Source organism: Alligator sinensis, unplaced genomic scaffold, assembly GCF_000455745.1.
Source record: "Alligator sinensis unplaced genomic scaffold, ASM45574v1 scaffold420_1, whole genome shotgun sequence".
NCBI lineage: Eukaryota > Metazoa > Chordata > Crocodylia > Alligatoridae > Alligator > Alligator sinensis.
The window spans coordinates 342,318-359,862 of NW_005842298.1; the positions used below are offsets into that span (position 1 = coordinate 342,318).

At 45.0% G+C, this 17,545-nt stretch overlaps 1 protein-coding gene across 5 annotated transcripts in view; it reads left to right on the forward strand.

The window, feature by feature from the left end:
* The window catches only part of ANKH (ANKH inorganic pyrophosphate transport regulator), a 169,373-nt gene that overhangs the window by 96,978 nt on the left and 54,850 nt on the right, over nt 1-17,545 (forward strand). For 4 of the 5 annotated variants that reach the window (XM_025209629.1, XM_025209630.1, XM_006028234.3 and 1 more), the window contains one exon: nt 3,712-3,928. In XM_025209629.1, the coding sequence (XP_025065414.1) occupies nt 3,757-3,928 (172 nt within the window). In that variant the 5' untranslated portion in view covers nt 3,712-3,756. Of the gene's footprint in view, nt 1-3,711; nt 3,929-3,948; nt 4,935-17,545 lie in introns of those variants that run through there. The other variant, XM_025209631.1, reaches the window with a different exon arrangement.

Genomic DNA, 17,545 nt, shown 5'->3' on the forward strand with positions numbered 1-17,545 from the left:
CACCCAGCACTCTTCCCTGCCTATGCAGGGGGTCAGACTCGATGATCTCAAGCAAATCCCGGGACGTCTCAAGCAAATCCCGGGACGTCTCTCAAGCAAATCCTGGGACGTCATTCTCCCCCTGTACTCGGCCTTAGTGAGGCCGCAGCTGGAGTACTGTGTCCAGTTTTGGGCTCCACAATTCAAAAAGGATGTGGAGAAGCTTGAGAGAGTCCAGAGAAGAGCCACGCGCATGATCAGAGGTCAGGGAAGCAGACCCTACGATGACAGGCGGAGAGCTCTGGGGCTCTTTAGCCTGAAAAAGCGCAGGCTCAGGGGTGATCTGATGGCCACCTACAAGTTTATCAGGGGTGACCACCAGTATCTGGGGGAACGTTTGTTCACCAGAGCGCCCCAAGGGATGACGAGGTCAAATGGTCACAAACTACTTCAAGATCGTTTCAGGCTGGACATAAGGAAGAATTTCTTTACTGTCCGAGCCCCCAAGGTCTGGAACAGCCTGCCACCGGAGGTGGTTCAAGCGCCTTCATTGAACAGCTTCAAGATGAAACTGGATGCTTATCTTGCTGGGATCCTATGACCCCAGCTGACTTCCTGCCCTTTGGGCAGGGGGCTGGACTCGATGATCTTCCGAGGTCCCTTCCAGCCCTAATGTCTATGAAATCTATGAAAGACCGAGGGAGGATATGATAACAGTCAAAGACAAAAAGATCATTATAAAAAAAGACAATCTACTCTTCTGTAATGGAGTTAAATTATACAACAATTTAGCTTTATCAGGAAGCACTGTCTAACTCTCATGGTGGTTAAGTGTTTAAGAGCAGGTTAGACAAATATCTTTGTCAGGGATGGTTCTGCCTTGAAAAGCGGATTGGATTAAATGATCTCCAGTCCCATTTTTTATGATTCATAAAATACATGGACTTAACTCTCCAAGATTCAGGGTTTCCTTGTTGAGCTAAGGGTGTAAAATATCACACAAGATCAGCATCTTAGGTGAGCCATAGTATGAAAAGATGTGCAGGGTGGGGAAGGATACCTAGGAGTTATTGTGTCAGCTATGGCAAATGCAAATGAATAGTCCCTCCCACCATGTCTTTAAAGTAAAAATGAAAAAAAAAAGAAAATGCTGAGAGATACCAACCAGAATAAGTGGTTTGTCCACGTGGAGCTACCAAAACTGAGGGGCCAGTAAGAGATTATATTTACTATAAATTTTGCCAAGTGGCCATCACACATAAAGGTTGGTGGGGGGCTTTTTTTTTCTTCTTGTTTTTTTTTTGTTTGTTTGTTTTTTGTGTTTTTGTTTTTTGCTGATTTGCGTATTTGGTATTGCTATTTTCAGGGCTAGCCTCCAGGGGATATCATCTTGTCAGTCAGCTGTTATTCATCAGGATAAATTAATAGCAGCATTCTGCCTATAGCGGCCTTTGGCTTTAGGCCAGTTTACGCTATGTGGTGCTGCACAGGGTACTGTAAATACCATGATAGCTTATGCACATCTATTTTGGTGTAGGTTGTTCACAGAGAAAATATATGAGTTCAATAATTAAGATGGAAGGGAATGGGACTCCTGCTCCAAAGTCAATCTTGTTTCCAGTTAATGTAGAGAACTCACAGAGGGGCAGTTATAGGCCCAATTCATTCCCTGTAATCCTATTGACTTCAGCGCTGCAAAAGGAGTGAATTCTCTCTTACTGTAGAGACATTTGTACAGTAACCAGTGTCAGAATCTTGAGACCATGCCTTTCCCAGTGCTCTTCTTCTCACTGGGCACATCTACACATGCATATTAAGGCATAGCAATAAACTGTGTCAATATGCTTTGGGCTCTGCATTGAGTTTTGTAGCATGGGAACAGACTTGAGGGGCTGAGGGCAAAATGGCTCTGCACCGCATTTACACATGCACTTGGGACTACAGCACATTGAGCCAGGTCAGAGCAGCTCCAGAACTGGCAGGGAGCCCGGGGGGTCATCAAAGGTGTTTAGTTCATAAGTGCACCGCTGCCATTTTCTGTGCGCTAACGTGCATTTTACCACTTATACAACTGCACGCAATGCAGCGCAGTGTGAATCAACTAATCAAGTGTGCTCCACATGCAAGCTGAGTCTGCTCCGATATGTCGAATCTGTGGTGTGTTGCAACATGAAAAAGTATGCATATAAATCCCCTGGAAGATCAAGGCCTATCCAAAAGGAGGAGGGTCATTCTCACCTTTCATCTGTGGGAAGAATTTGGGAGTCAGGTAAAATATAATATGGAATAAGGTAATTTTACTGGGTGAAGAACAAATGAGAGCAAGAAGGCTGAAAACTTATTGTATGAGTCCTCATTTGCTTTACTTAGTTCAGAGCATCATAAAGGCAGGTTTGACAGGGAGATTGAAAGGGAAGGGCTGTACTATATATTAAATGTTGACTCCCAGTGTGGGGATGCAGCTCCTGTTGAAGTCAGTGGGATTTGTGTTCTCTGTGTTGTTCCCAAAAGATGAAAAGGTACTTTATAGAAGCAGTGCAGACTGAAATGCAAAGACTTCATCCTCTTCCACTGATAACACTTCGGCTTGTTCCTTCAGATAAAGCAGTGATCCGGATGGTATACTAAAATGAAACAGTACAACTTTTTGTGGAGGCAGTGTGAGTGGGGGTGATATTCCTGGTTAGTCTTGTATTGCAAAAATAAGTCATATTTCATGCTTGCTGCTGAATAAATTATAAGATTGCTATTACAACACAGAGGATAGAATTTATCTTTCATATTTAATCAATGCATCTGAGGCTTGTTTGGTGGGAGTATTGTGGGTCTTCTGAAGAAAGTGTTATTGCATTTTTCTCTTGGTTCAGTTCAGTTATGGGGATAATTAGTTTAATTATCGGTAATTCAAGGGCAGGTGGAAACATTTCACTTAAGGTATTTGTTAGGCCATTCAAAATAACAGCTTGAAACACAGGTATTATATCTTGTTAAGAAGCTGTATGAATTTTACCTATGAACTAAGTGCAGAATCCAGAACACATTGGACACATGGAAGAAGTAACAGTATATTTGGCTATATGCACAACTAGCCTAGTTTCATAGTAAACTAAATGTGGAATTAGGGGTCCACGCTTGTTCAAGAGAAATTTAATGAAAGTCCTTTTACACTGAAAGAGATTTTAAGCTCCAGTAATTTCACTGCACCATAACGTGCATATTCAGGATATTTGCACAGGGTAAACTTCAGCTTTCCATGCAACAGGTTAAAAATGACTAGGCACTAGCTCAGTCATACCTAAGGCTTCAAGTAGGACTTAAATGATGCATAAACCCTGGACTGGCGATCCCTAGCATAATGAATGGCACTGTTCCAAAAAAGGAAAAGAGGGACTTCTATATTGGATCCTTACTGAATGCTTTTGAAACTATCATTTTATTTAAATTCCTTAAAAATCATTTATTTAAGTTCTCTCTAGCTTTGCTTTCTGTGTTAAATTGGGACAGTGAGATCTGTCTTGTGATGCATATGCACAAAATAAGCCGTGACAAACAGTACATGGAAACCACATGGGGGAAACTCAAGAATCATTTTAACTTGTTGATAAGCTATGGTTTTAGTTTCTTTGGGAACAGACTAGAGGTTATTTTTTTTCTCTTGAGCATAAGTTCTAGAGGCTGTCTTCATTAAAGTATTTTCTTGTGTGTGATTTTTTTAAAAATCTGTTTCAACAGGCATTGAACAGGGGTATCGCAGCTGTCAAGGAAGATGCTGTGGAAATGTTGGCCAGCTATGGGCTAGCTTACTCTCTAATGAAGTTCTTCACGGGTCCAATGAGTGACTTCAAGAATGTGGGCCTGGTATTTGTGAATAGCAAGCGAGACAGGACCAAAGCTGTTTTGTGTATGGTTGTAGCTGGTGCTGTGGCTGCTGTATTTCATACCTTGATAGGTAAGTCTTCCTCACCTGTTATTCAGATAACTTTCAATTTGCCTCCCTTATGGGACTGAACAGATGCCTGTTGCTGTTGTCCCAGGATTGTTGCTGCCCCCAGCCCTGATGCATTGGGAGCTCTGAGCTATCCTTTCTGCATTCAAAGGAAATCATGAGGGCGTAGGTTTTCTTGCAACAGGAATCCTCTATGGGTTGCACAGCATCATTGTCTTTTGAACAGGTTTAAAGCGGTGACTTCTGCCTGTAGTTCATGTCCGTGTATGCACTCTACCACCAGCACATGGTTGCCCAGCTTACTGCCAGTCTATTTCAGTCATGCTTACGGGCCAGGCTATCGTACAGTTGTCTGGGTGGAACTAGATAATGATACTGTCCGACTGCTGTGCAGCTGAGTCAGCTAACAATAGTTGTATCAATGGGGTCACCAGTTCACTCTGCAGGAGGACATCCCTTTGTACTGCATGGAGCCATTTCTCGGGACTTTCTGGCACACTACGTACTTTATACCCGCTTCCTGGACATGCATACAGGATGAGCACCTTGGTATCTGTCTTCCTCTGTAGTACAGCCACCACGAAGTGCAAAACTAGGCAAGCAAGAGCTGGCACCCTGGTTAAAAATAGCCAACATCATCTTTCACCCAGCTCGGTCATCATCCATTTCTCAGTATAACTAGCATTAGCTTTTATCAAAATTATTTCATGCCAAACTGAAACCAGGGCCCTGACGGAACACTGGAGCAAGACGACTTCATAAATACATCTTGGTCTATCTCTGAAAGAAAAAAAAAAAAGTGAGCAACAAGAGGTGCAGATTTCTGCCAGACCAATAAAACATGATATTCATTCAACTACCCACCAGCATCATTAGCAGTTGGAGGGCACAAGTCCTTTGAGAACTGGACCAGATTCACTGCCCCCTGAAAACAACCGTCAGGTCACTGAGCAGAATGGATCTCTCTACATGATGGAGAAGGAGACTTTGGGGGAGGAAAGAGATGCAGGTATAGTGTTATATCTTTTTTATAGCTGTGGGCTGTCTGAGGAGATGAATGGAGAGAAATTGTGAAGAATGTAAAATGGGATGGTGGTCAGCAAAAACTCCCATCAGCAGTCTGAAAGTAAGGAACTGTTTTTCTGTTGAAAGTGTGTGTGTGTGTGTGTGTGTGTGTGTGTGTGTGTGTGTGTGTGTGTGTGTAAGCATGTCCATGTGTGCATGTATGTGTTGTACAGGCGTAAGAGACAGAGAAGGAGAGATTGGTTGCAGAATTATTGATAGTGACCAGCCTGATGCTGTCCCAACCGGCCTGTAGGTGGTTGGGACCTGTCCTTGTTACTACTTCTATAGCATGGAGCATCTGGCGCGAGCAGATGACTGTGGCTGTTATCACTCTGGCTTGTTGCCACATTTTCATCATGTTTACCAAAGGCCTCTTCAAAGCACACAGGAACGGGTTCCCGGCACTCTTGTCAGCATCATGACCATGTCACCTACTGTACTGCTGAAATGGTAATCATTGACATATAATTTAAAAACCAGTTACAATAGAGGCAGTGAGCATGTGCTTGCTGGCTGCAATAGCCTCATGCTAGAGTCAATCTATCATGAACTTAAGTTAAAAATATATATTTAATTCCTTTAATTTCACTAATATATACAGATAGCTTCAGTTTACAGTAATGGCTTGGGTTTTGCCATTGAAAATTGTGGATAGTCCGTATTGTAAACACATAAAAATCTCATTACAGAATTTGTAAATAGCTCTTTGCTTGGTTCATTCCCCAGCCATGAGCCATGTCCTCTATAATGTATGTATCAGATTCAGAGGTATAGCTTTGCTCATTGGACACAATTATGTTCTTGATCCATCTAGTCCTCATTCTAAGCTGTTAAAGGTTTCAGCAGGCTTAAAATATAGCAACCAGCTTCCAGGTGAAAGCTGTAAAATGATTCTTCGGTATGTGATCTTATGATCAGTCAACATTGTCTGCAAGTAGCCATTCCAAAACCTTCTGTTGAAGTAACTCCAAAGTTTTGTCTAAAAAAGAGCACTTCTGTACTCAGAAACTCGTGAACCCCATCCTTGCCCTTCTGGGAAAAAAAACAAACAAAAACAAAAATGTGTTTACCTGCAATACTTTCTAAGGCCTGAATTTAAAAGTGCTTCATCCAGTCTTCCAGATGTTCACAGTGGCAGAGTGGAAAACATTTTGTTGTGTTGTCATGTGTGTGCCTGAAAATATATAAAGACCACATCCAAGATTGGTAGGGAACCCAAGAGAACTGAGTTAGTTAGATACCTAGCCTTAGTTGACTGTATGATGCTGTCAAGTTTTATGTTTCAAGTTTCCTTTGAATACGTTTTAAATCTTGCTTATCCTTTTCTGACCCAGAGATGTACAACTTCACAGCAAGAGGAGGAGCCCAGTGGCTGACTGGCAGCCTCACAGGACCAGCAGTTGGTTTTCAGCAGCTGTGTCCTTGTCACAAACTACCTCCAAATGAGATCAAAGCCCAGGTTACAGATACTTAAATGCCACACACCAGTCCACTGAATGAGATGCTTCTGTGGTGGATAAGGAGGATGAAAAGGCCATCGTCATATACAATGAGCCTCAACTACAGAGGAACAGAAACACCTTGAGGAAACAGGAGGGAGGGAAGAAAACCAACAGCTGTGGAAATGAAATTAACTCTATTCTTATCAGCACATTTGCAGCTGCAATTAGTGCCTAGGCAGGCCTCCTGGCAACTCCTATTCCTTGAAAATGCCAAAATAGGACATTTCACACTGGTGAACTCATGCTTCCTTCCCTCTGCACCAGACTACCTTTACCACCCCTTCATACGAGTCACAGGAATCTTCTATGTTGGTGTCCAGTTGAGACAAACAGTACAGACTTGCATCTGCAAGCTTTCTGTGTGCCTCTTGGTACTGAGAGCATGTAACAGGAGGGCAGTCCGGGGTCACCGTGCTCTCCCCTGCCGCCTCCTTTCCCGTGTCCAGGCTGCTGACTAGCCCCCTCTAATTCTCGCCCGCCACGACTTTGATCTTATATATTTTATAGGGAGGCTGCCCTTCGTCTGCTTGTCCACGGTTCTCCTGTTATCTTTAGGTCTTCTATGGTAGTGAGTGTTCCTGTACACTCCAGCCTTATGGGCTATGCATGGCTCCAACCACCCCTGTACCACGCCCCAAGCCTCGCAAATGTAGCGGACGTTGTTAGGTCTCTCTCTCTCTCTCTCTCACCGTGCCCTCTCTAGCACTCGGGCTCTCCGCAATCCCATGTCTCTCTCTCTCTCTCTGCGCCCGCTCTCCAGGCCTTCTCAGTAATGCTGCCCTCCTCTGGGGCCTTCTCAGTAATGCTGCCCTCTCTCAGGGGCCTTCTCAGTAATGCCGCCCTCTCTCAGGGCTCAGCACGCCCACACTGGGGCTTCTCAGCAATGCCCCCTTCTCTGGGGCTCACCACGCCCGCACTGGGGCTTCTCAGCAATGCCCTCTCTCTGGGGCTTCTCAACTGCCCCTCTCTGGAGCTGGAGTCTGTGCACCCCGAATGCTGCGCCCTCACTGGCGCTGGGGTCCCCACACCACTGTGAATCCCCTATGAGGCCTCCTCCAATGCCTAATAGCCTCACCCAAACCACTGGTGTAACAAATAGCAACACAAACACAAGCCCCTTTGGCTACAACACAAACAGAAGCCACCCGGCTATAATCATGCTCAAGCCTACCAGAGATCCTTTATCTCTCAGCAGTGTCAGACGTTGCTCCTGCCTCCGGCTTCTCCTCTCTTCCATGACCGAGAGCTCTTTTCTCCTTGGCTGCTGGTAGGGAACTCCCCCCTGGCCTCCTGCCTGTGGTTTATATAGGAGCCAGGCCCTGCCCCTTCTTGTCAGCTGGCTAGACAGGTGTGAGTCATTAGTTCCCTCCAGTTGCCTCAGCAACTGGCACCTGAGGGGTTATCCCAGCTCTCCAAGTAGCAGGCACCTTAGTGCCCTGCTACAGAGCACCATCACCCCATCACTGTACATAGGAGACTGATGAATAATTTTCATCACTCTGAGACACATGATAGTGTATACCAAGAAATTAATGTGCATGGCCACAGTCATCTAGTGATTCTGTGGCACACCTGGGAACTAAAATAACATTTCCCTCCGACCTTGAGCCTCAGTTGAGTGTCTTGGACATGGCCATCTTTCTTTGTTCTTGCTGTTTCAGTTTTGACTCAGATATTGACAATGGGTGCTGCCTGTTAAATGGCAGTATGCCTTTTATGGATTTCTTGGAAAATCTATGATGGCACCAGAGTATAAAGCTCTGAACAGGCATCTGAGAAGGAACAATGAGCTTGAACAGAGAGAAAAATAATGTAGTAGATAACTGTTTCATTATATGTGTATAATACCCCTCACTAATTTCACCCTGCTGGAGAAGGAAATTGATTTATAACATAATTCTCTGTTTTATGTGCTGTATTGATAAACATTCCATATGAGATGGGACCCTTTTAATACTAGACTCATAATAAAGAATTAAGTCTTTCTCTTCCTTATTGACAAAACTGCACAATTCATTCCTTAGCTGGTTTATCATCTTGGCCTGGCTGCCACTTAACCCAGACCGACATCTGAAATTACATGCTGATGGAATAGAATACTCTGGACATTTCTTTCCAATGAAATGTTTGTATGAATATTCAGTAGAACGTTCTTCAGCTCTCCAAGGTTCTGGAAGTGGACAAAGCAGCAGTCATTTTGGAGACATTCTTAAAGGCACAATCCCTGCACTTAACAAGGCATGTCTAGCTTCCTTTCACATTGTAATTTACTTGTCCCAGGCAGGCAGTAGATAGTGTTGCTTGCCAGCTTCAGAACAAAGCATTTCAGTAGCCAGGCTGGAGGACAAAAGGTACTCGGTGCCTAAGAGGCTGTGTAGGTGTAATCCAGGTAGAACACTTTCTTATCTCAAGAAATTATAGCATGCACAACGATGAACTAAACCGTGTGTGTGTGTGTGTGTGTGTGTGTGTGTGTGTGTGTGTGTGTGTTTTCAGGCCAGTTCTAACATGCCCACTAGACTGGTTCATACTAAACATTATGTTATTTTTTTTAAAAGACTAGAGCACAGGATGGCAAATTTGAAACCCTAGGCTCCAATAATCTTCATAGATTTCATAGACATTAGGGGCTGGAAGGGACCTTGTGAGATCATTGAGTCCAGCCCCACCAACATAGGCAGGCAGTCAGCTGGGATCAAGTGATCCAAGCAAGAATAATATCCAGACATTTTCTGAAAGAGTCCAAAGTAGGTGTTTGCACCACCTCTGGCAGGAGTCTGTTCCAGACCCTGGACACTTGCATCATAAAGAACTTTTTTCTTATGTCTAGTCTAAATTGGCCTTCCTGGAGTTTGTGGCCATTAGACCTTGTTATTCCTTGGGGGAGCTCTGGTGAACAGTTCTCCCAGCTCCTGATGTACACCTCTTATATAATTGTAGGCTGCTACCAAGTCACCCCTGAGCCTTCTCTTTTCCAGACTGAAGAGTCCCAAATCCCTCAGCCTGTTCTTGTATGGCCTGCCCTCCAGACATTAGATCATATGAGTGGCTCTCCTCTGGACTCTGTCAAGCTTTTCCACATCCTTCCTGAAGTGGGGGGCCCAAAACTGGATGCAGTACTCCAGCTGTGGCCTCACCAAGGCCAAGTAAAGTGGGAGGATGACGTCCCTGGTTTTACTTGAGATGAATCGGTAGATGCACACCAGAGTTTGGTTTGCTTTGCCAGCCACAGCATCGCATTAGTGACTCATATTAATTTTGTGGTCAATCAAGACCCCCAAGTCTCTTTTGGTGATGGTGCTAGCAAACATAGCATTGCCGAGCTTGTAAGTGTGTTGAGAGTTTTTCCTACCGAGGTGAAGCACCCTACACTTCTCAACATTGAAGACCCTCTGGTTTTGGTCAGCCCCCCTTGAGAGCGTGTCCAAGTCGGTCTGTATCCCAGCCTATTCTGCGGTGTGACTGCCTTCCCCCATAATTTGGTGTCATTTGCGAACTTTGCCAGTTTGCACCTGTCTCCCGACTCCAGATCGTTAATGAAGGATATTAAAGAGTACCGGCCCAAGTACCAAGCCCTGAGGGACTCCACTGCTCACTCTGCACCACGTTGATTTGGTCCCATCAACTAGTACTCTTTGGGTCCTACCCTGTAGCCAGTTACCTAGCCATTGGATCTTAAGATGAACAAGGCCACAGTTCCCCAGCTTAGCCACGAGGACATCATGGGGAATTAGGTCAAAGGCTTTCTTGAAATCCAGATATATGACATCCACATCATCTCCCTTGTCCAGGGCTCGTGTCACCTGGTCATGGAAGGAGATGAGATTGGTCAGGCAAGACCTGCCAGTCACAAAGCCATGTTGGCTGGCCTTCAGAAGCTTGCCTTCTGTTAGTCTGGTGTTCATGGATCCCTGGATAATTTTCCCTAGGATTTTTCCAGGGATGAATGTCAGACTGATTGGTCTGTAATTCCCCGAGCCATCCCTCCTCCCTTTCTTGAAGATAGGGACTATGTTGGCCCTTTTCTAGTCTTCTGGGACCTCGCCCAAGTGCCACAAATTTTCAAATATCTTTGCCAAGGAGGGTGCAGTAATGTCTGCCAGCTCCTTCAAGACTCTCGGGTGCATTCTGTCAGGGCCCGCAGACTTGTGAATGTCCAGATTATCAAGGTGTTCCTTCATCTGATCCACATCAATTTTGGGCCCGCCACCTGCTCCTAGGATGGTTCATGTCCTTTCTGACACTATGATCCCCTTGGGAGGGTGAAAAACTGATGTGAAAAAGTCACTTAGGAGATTGGCCTTTTCTTAGGCGTCAGATGTCAGCTGCCCTGTTTGATCCTACAGGGGCCCAATGCTATCTTCATTCTTTTTTCGACTTCCCACATATCTGAAGGACTTTTTGTTGTCCTTGATCCCCAAAGCTAGCCTGAGTTCGGTTTGTGCCTTGGCTTTTCTGGACCACTCCCTACAGGTGCAGGTGAGTGCTGAGTAGTCCTCTTTGGTGATTTTCCAACTGGAGTAGGCTTCTCTTTTGAGTTTAATGAGGTCCAACAGTTTCTTGTTCAGCCAAGGGGGTTTCCTTGCCCGTTGATTACATTTCATGTGAGATGGAATGGCTTTCCCCTGTGCCTCAAGTATTATGTTATTGAGAGATGACCATTTCTCATGTACTCCCTTATCTAGGGGGGTATGGCCCCTAATTGCCTGACTTGCCAAATCTCTGAGTTTGTGAAAGTCAGCCTTCCCCAAGTTAAGGATTTCAGTTTTATTGAGGGATTTGTCTACTCTTTGGTGAACTGAGAAGGTGACAAAATCATGGTCACTGTCACCAAGCTTCCCCTCAATCCTCAGATTGCTCACCAGGTCATACCGTTTGGCCAGGACCAGATTGAGCAATGCCTCTCCCCTAGTCAGCCCATAGACCTCCAGGGTTAGGTAGAGGTCATCAATGCAAGCAAAAAAGTTGCATGACCTATCTGATTTGGCCATGCACTCATCCCAAGAGATGTCAGGGAAATTGAAGTCCCCCATAATGATCATGCACTGAGACCGCGTGGCCTTGACTAGTTCCCTATTGAATTCCCGATCAAGTTCTTCCTCTTGGTGGGGAGGTCTATAGTAGAAACCCACAAGTATGTCACCCTCCCCATGTCCTCCCTGTATTTTGACCCAGAGGGTCTCAAGATGCCCTTCCTGGTTAGAAAACTCAATTTGCAGGGAAGTGAACTGATCCTTGACGTAGAGAGCAAGTATCTTAGGTTTTGTGCACCAGAAAACTGACTTCTGTTATAATCACTGAGCCTATCATTAAAATAATGATAATCCTTTCCTGTTTTAGAGGAATGAGGAGATTGAACTCATTAAAAAGGTATAATGCTTTGACATCCTGTGACGAAGGTTGCTATAGTAGTAGCTAATATTAGAAATTTAAATTTCTGCCAGCCAACTTAAGCATTTCTTCTTTAGCAGGGTAGTTGGAAGAAGGGGAAGAAAGAAAATGCATACTGAAAGAATATTTGGATTTTTGCCACTTAAAAATAAAGATCGCTTTAAAATTCAAACAGCATCAGTTTTGAGTGTAGTGAGCTATTAAGCTGCTCAAAAACATTACTTAAGTACTTCTAGTGTTTTGAGAGCTGTGCTAATTCTGACGAAAGGAATTATTTTACCATCCAGTAATACTTTGAGATTTTAGTAATTTTACGATTCTGTTTTAAGACTACACTAAGGCATTTCTAAATATTTTGCCCCCTCCTACTCCCCAGTCTCCAAACAAAACAAACAGAAAGAGGCACCAACTCCAGGATAGAATAGTGGTCTGGACATTGAACTGGGGTATGGGAGACAGGTTCAAGTTCCTTGTCTAAATCACACAGAGCAGAGAACTGAGCCTAGGTTTCCTTTATGTCAGATGAGTGACCAGACTTCCAGGTAAATTGCTATTCTCTTTCTCTAACATGAGAAATCTTTCTCAGTGAACATTGCCCTCAAAAAAGTTAGTTTAGACAAATCAGCATTTTCTAGCCAAAAAACATGTAGCTGAAAAATTCCTGATCAGCTCTCATTTCAACTGCATCGCCCATCTACCTGACAACAAGTAGCTGTTTTTCATTGCCCAGGTCTTCAGGAATGCTTTATTTTTAAGTCTGACTGCAAAGCATGAGTATGGAATATGTCTAGAGAACTCATCAGTTAATCCAAAGCCGCCTGCGGTATTTTTTTCCAATAAAGATAATATTGACATATGTGGCTTTATGTCTGGAAGTAAAAGATATCACCCTCCTGAGAGACTTAGTTTTATTTTTTTTATGATGTAAAAATAACATGCAGGATGGTAGATGGCCTCATAGCAACTACAATGCTGCCATTTGTTTGAGACTTCTGTCATTATTTTAATATAGATGTATGAATAGGGTTGGCAAACTCCAAGAGTTAATTTAGTTGTGCATTTATTTCAGGGATGTCTATTGTATGGCCATATCCAGACAAGCACAGCCACGTGGTATGTGGCGCTACAGACATCTGTGTCACCATGTACTGCATGTTCAGCTGTTCTCCACATTACAAGGAAGCAGTGTGTGGGGGGGGGTGTTGACTCCTGGATATCCAGGGATCAGAAAAACCTGTGGAAAAAAAAACAGAGTGGCACACCTGGGGGCAGTGTGTGCCACTCAAACCCGGAGCCTGGCTGGCCGGACCCACACTCTAGCTACTGGCCAGGCTCCAAGCAGCAGGATTGCTGCTGTTGCTGCAGCCCCAGAAGGCCCCCAGGTAAGGCTGCTGGGGTAAGCCCAATGCTGGCCCCAGCCTCCCCTATACCACCCAGGGTAATAGGGGAAGGGTGGCAGTTAACACTAGCACTGCTCCCCATCACCAAATTTGCAAGCACTGCACAGCAGAATCAGGCACCAAGTGCACCAGCCCCACATTGCAGGATCAGGTTCCAGCTGCATCAGCCCCACATGGCAGGACTGGGCCTAGGCCGGTGGGCCAGATATGCAGTGGGAGATCAAGGCTAGCATGGTCAGGGCCCTGTCCCACCACTGCATATCTGGCCTACGAGGCCAAAAGGTTGGTCACCACTACGAGTGTAAGAGTGAAGTGTGCCGCCAATTTTAATCTACACCAAAACTGTGCCCAAGGTATCAAAAGTTTGGGGAACACTGCTGTAAATGTAGCAATAACTCTCAGCAGAGAACAGCTTGTTTGATTGTTTCTTACTAGGAATGGAAACTGCTACAGTTAGATCAGTAAAAGTAATTCTGACCTTTCACTGACATGTGGACTTTAACAGTGTTAAAGTTAGTGTTGATGTTTAGCTGTTATGATTTTGAAAACAAAGTAATGTAAAATTAGATAAAGGTTAGAGGGATTTTAGCATTGCACAATATAGCAGATTGGAGAGTCTTGTGGACAGAAGTTCTCCACTAAAAGGACAGGTACTGCTGCGGGGGGAGCTGTTGTTAGCAATAAAAACTTAGGATTCCAGACTAGCCCAGGGATTGACACAACACCTCGTTCGATGAGTGACAGAAAGGCTTTATTTACTACAAGTATTTAAAATCAAGTCAAGTGAGCCCAAACTAAATCAAAGTGCAGTAATTAGCTATAAGGTTATGATTTCTCACCAACAGGCGACGAAGAGGCGGTCTGTTTCTCTTCAACTTCTCAAGTAAGTCAGGCGCATCAGCAACTGGTGTGAGAGAGATTTCTCACTCTTGAAGCGCGCATGCTGTTTGCTGTTTTATGGCCTTTTTATACCCTTAGTTTAGCATCTTCAAAGCATTCTTTTAGTTGTGTAAATCAAGAAAGAGTCCCAAGCAGTAATTGACAGGAAAAACCTGCTCATTACTGATTATCAGAAATTTTTAATTTGAATGAGTTACCTTCTTTGGTAACTAGAGGTTATCCAGTTTGAAATATATCAAGAAACTGATTAACAGCCACGAGAAACACTAAATCAGGAGGAGACATCTATTACATATGGAGAATGTCTCTTCCTGCACATAAACACGAGTTAGTCACAAAAGAAATATTTAACATACTAATTAATCAAGGATAGACATTTCATATGGTTATACACCAGATACCTAGAAGTCTGCTTGAAATCATTCTGAATATAGCAAGATAAGCTGGAAGAGATACTTCATTATTCCTTCTTAGATGGCCTAGCCATGAACTCACATCCTCTTGCAATATGCAGTTAGCATTATTATTCTGCCTTTTAACTTTTGAGAGTAGGCCCAAGCTTAGCATGAGTTTCAGAGTCATCACTGTGCAGGCCTCATCATGCTTTGTCGTGCTTCAGACTCACATCGGAGGATACCAGGTTAACTTATGCTCCATGTTCATTCAGTCCTTGGCTGATCTAGATGTAATGGAAGGTTTTTGTTTTTGTTATAAGAATTCACCCCTTTTTTTCTCTGTACAGTCATCAGAGCCAAGAGGATCATTCATATGTTGTGCTTCTTTAATGTCTGCTTTTGCAAAATTGAATGAAGAGGGCTGAGAAAAGAGGGAGGAACCTCTCTATTACATGCTGTCTCCATCTTCAGGTGCTCCTGCAACCACCATCTATAGAAGCGGAATCCACAGCACACAGAGTAGGCCTAGGATAGGAAGGGCAGTCTTAATATACTTTGTCTCTAAATGAAATACTACAGAGCTTCCCTAACAGCATTCGCTATTTTGGAACATGATTTTAGTCACAGTTGAAACAATGTGGACAAAACCAACAGAGCTCTCACATAATATGAATCCAAATGGATTTTTTTCTTAGCTTCTCTTCCAAATTTGTCCTGGGCACCGCAATGAAGGGACAACTGCAGCAAAAGCAACAAGTTAATGTGCAGGTCTTTAGAAGCAGAAACTTCACAAAATCAAGACTGAAAAGTCACATACATATAAAGCTTAAATGCAGACAGTTATCAATTGGTGATGTGAAAATTACCAAGAAATGAAAGTATTAGGGCTGGAGTGATGTTGTGGCCATGATGATTCAGGGGGTGAAATCTTTTATGGACCAATTGTCTAGTTGGAACAAGCTTTCGGGCACAAATTGTCCTTCCTCAGGAAATAAAGGAACACTTAAACGTTTCTTTAGTATGTCCTGGCTCAAAAGGAAGGCCATAGTCCTCTTTTAGAGCATTGTCCTCTGATACTATTCAAAAGGAAACGAGGAAGATGATTTGGGAGTGGCCCCAAAGTGCAGCTGATCCAGTTTTGGCATGTCTCCATATGCAGGGGCACGTGCTTGCAGTGGCAAAAAAAAAAGCAGCACAAATTTATGCCACTACTTTTTGACACTGTGCACACCCCTGCACATGTGCTTTGGTGTGGAGCAAATGCCCCACTTCTGTGAAACTACCATTTTCCCACTCCTCCTGGCTCCTGGTGTGCTGGAAGAGCCATGGTGCAACTAGAGGAGGAGAGACACTCTAGCCAGTAGCCAGAGCATCTCCTGGGAGGACTGAGCCTCTGTGTCGGCTGATGCACACTACTGTGTCATGCACTGCACGGATTTTTTTTTTCTTTCCAACTTGGATTTCCCAGTAGCAAATTTTGCCCCAGCGCTGCAAATTTGCAGCTCATGGCATGTTTTAATGTGCCAGTTGTGTGGTTTGTGGCACCACAAAAAGGTTTGCGATGCCATAGACTGCATGTGCCTACATGTCTGGATCCAGCCCTGGAGTTCAGTAGCATGGTCTGACAGATTGCAAGCCTCTCCATGATCATTTAGATAGCAGAATTTCAGATAAGGATTTTGGGGGGAAGACAGCTTTTATTGGTTTAACTTGTTATTCTCCTGCCATTTGCAATGAGTATGTGGCCCTATTCTTGTTTATCACCTGCGAGTTCAGCAGTGTGTTTTAATGAGTAATAAATTATTTTTTAAAATCCCCTGAACCATCTTATCACTAAAAGCAAAGTTTGCTGCATTCCATTCCTCTTTAACTGCCCTCAAATATTGTTCCACTGTAAGAAGAACGGTGATGTGCAGGGATACGGGTTTTCCATTTCCCATGGAAAAATGGACAAAAACCATGGATTTCACAGTTTAATTGGAGAAAACATGGATTTTCCCTTTTAGCAGGGAAACCCGCAGATTTCCCCCTTTTGCAAAGAGCTCTGCAGGCTGACTGAGTTCCAGCCTGCAAGAGCTGTTTGCAAAAGGGGTGGGAAAGCCCCAGCCCTGCCCAGGGGGAAGGGAGAGGGGGAAAGGGCGGGACCCGATGCAATCACTTACTGGAGGCTGCCTCAGGAGGAGGATCAGTCTTCTTCATTCCTGGAGGTAACTGGGGCTTGGGAGGGGGAAAGGGCGGGACCCGATGCAATCACTTACTGGAGGCTGCCTCAGGAGGAGGATCAGTCTTCTTCATTCCTGGAGGTAACTGGGGCTTGGGAGTTGCGGGGCAGGGCTGGGTGGGTAGCTGGCTGGGGGCTGAGGTAGCGAGGATGTGTTGGGGGAAGACATGGAGTGCCTGCCAGCTGGCAGGCACTCCTGGTGGGACTTTCCCCAACACTTTCCCCTCTCTTAGCTCAGGCAAGAGGGTGGGCAGGTGGGGAGAGGGGGTAGAACAGAGTGCGCCCTGGGGCGTGGTGGCAGAGGGGTGAGGGGCACTGCCAGCCCCCCACCTCAGCTCATTCTGTGCCTGCTCCCAGGAGTAGAGCCAGAGGGGCAAGGTCAGCAGTGCCCCTCTATGGGCCACACACATGCTGCCTGGCTGGGGAGGGAGGGGGAGGTCACACACGGCAGCCACCGCCACCGCTGCACCACTGCCGCCACACACCGCACCGCTTGCCTGTGGCTGGGGGGGGGGAAGGTGTGGCGTGAAAGTTGCATGGGATGCAGGGCATGGTGGTGTGATGGTGGCCGCAGCATGCGAGCCCTCACCCCCCAGCCAAGCAGGCATGTGAGGCCTGCAGAGGGGCACTGCTGCCCTCACCTCTGCTCTGGGGAAGCGGCACAGGGCATGAGGGTGCAGTGGTGCTAGAGGCTGTTACCGCATGTGAGCGGAGGTGCGGTGCGGGGGAAGCTGCTGGCAGTGGCG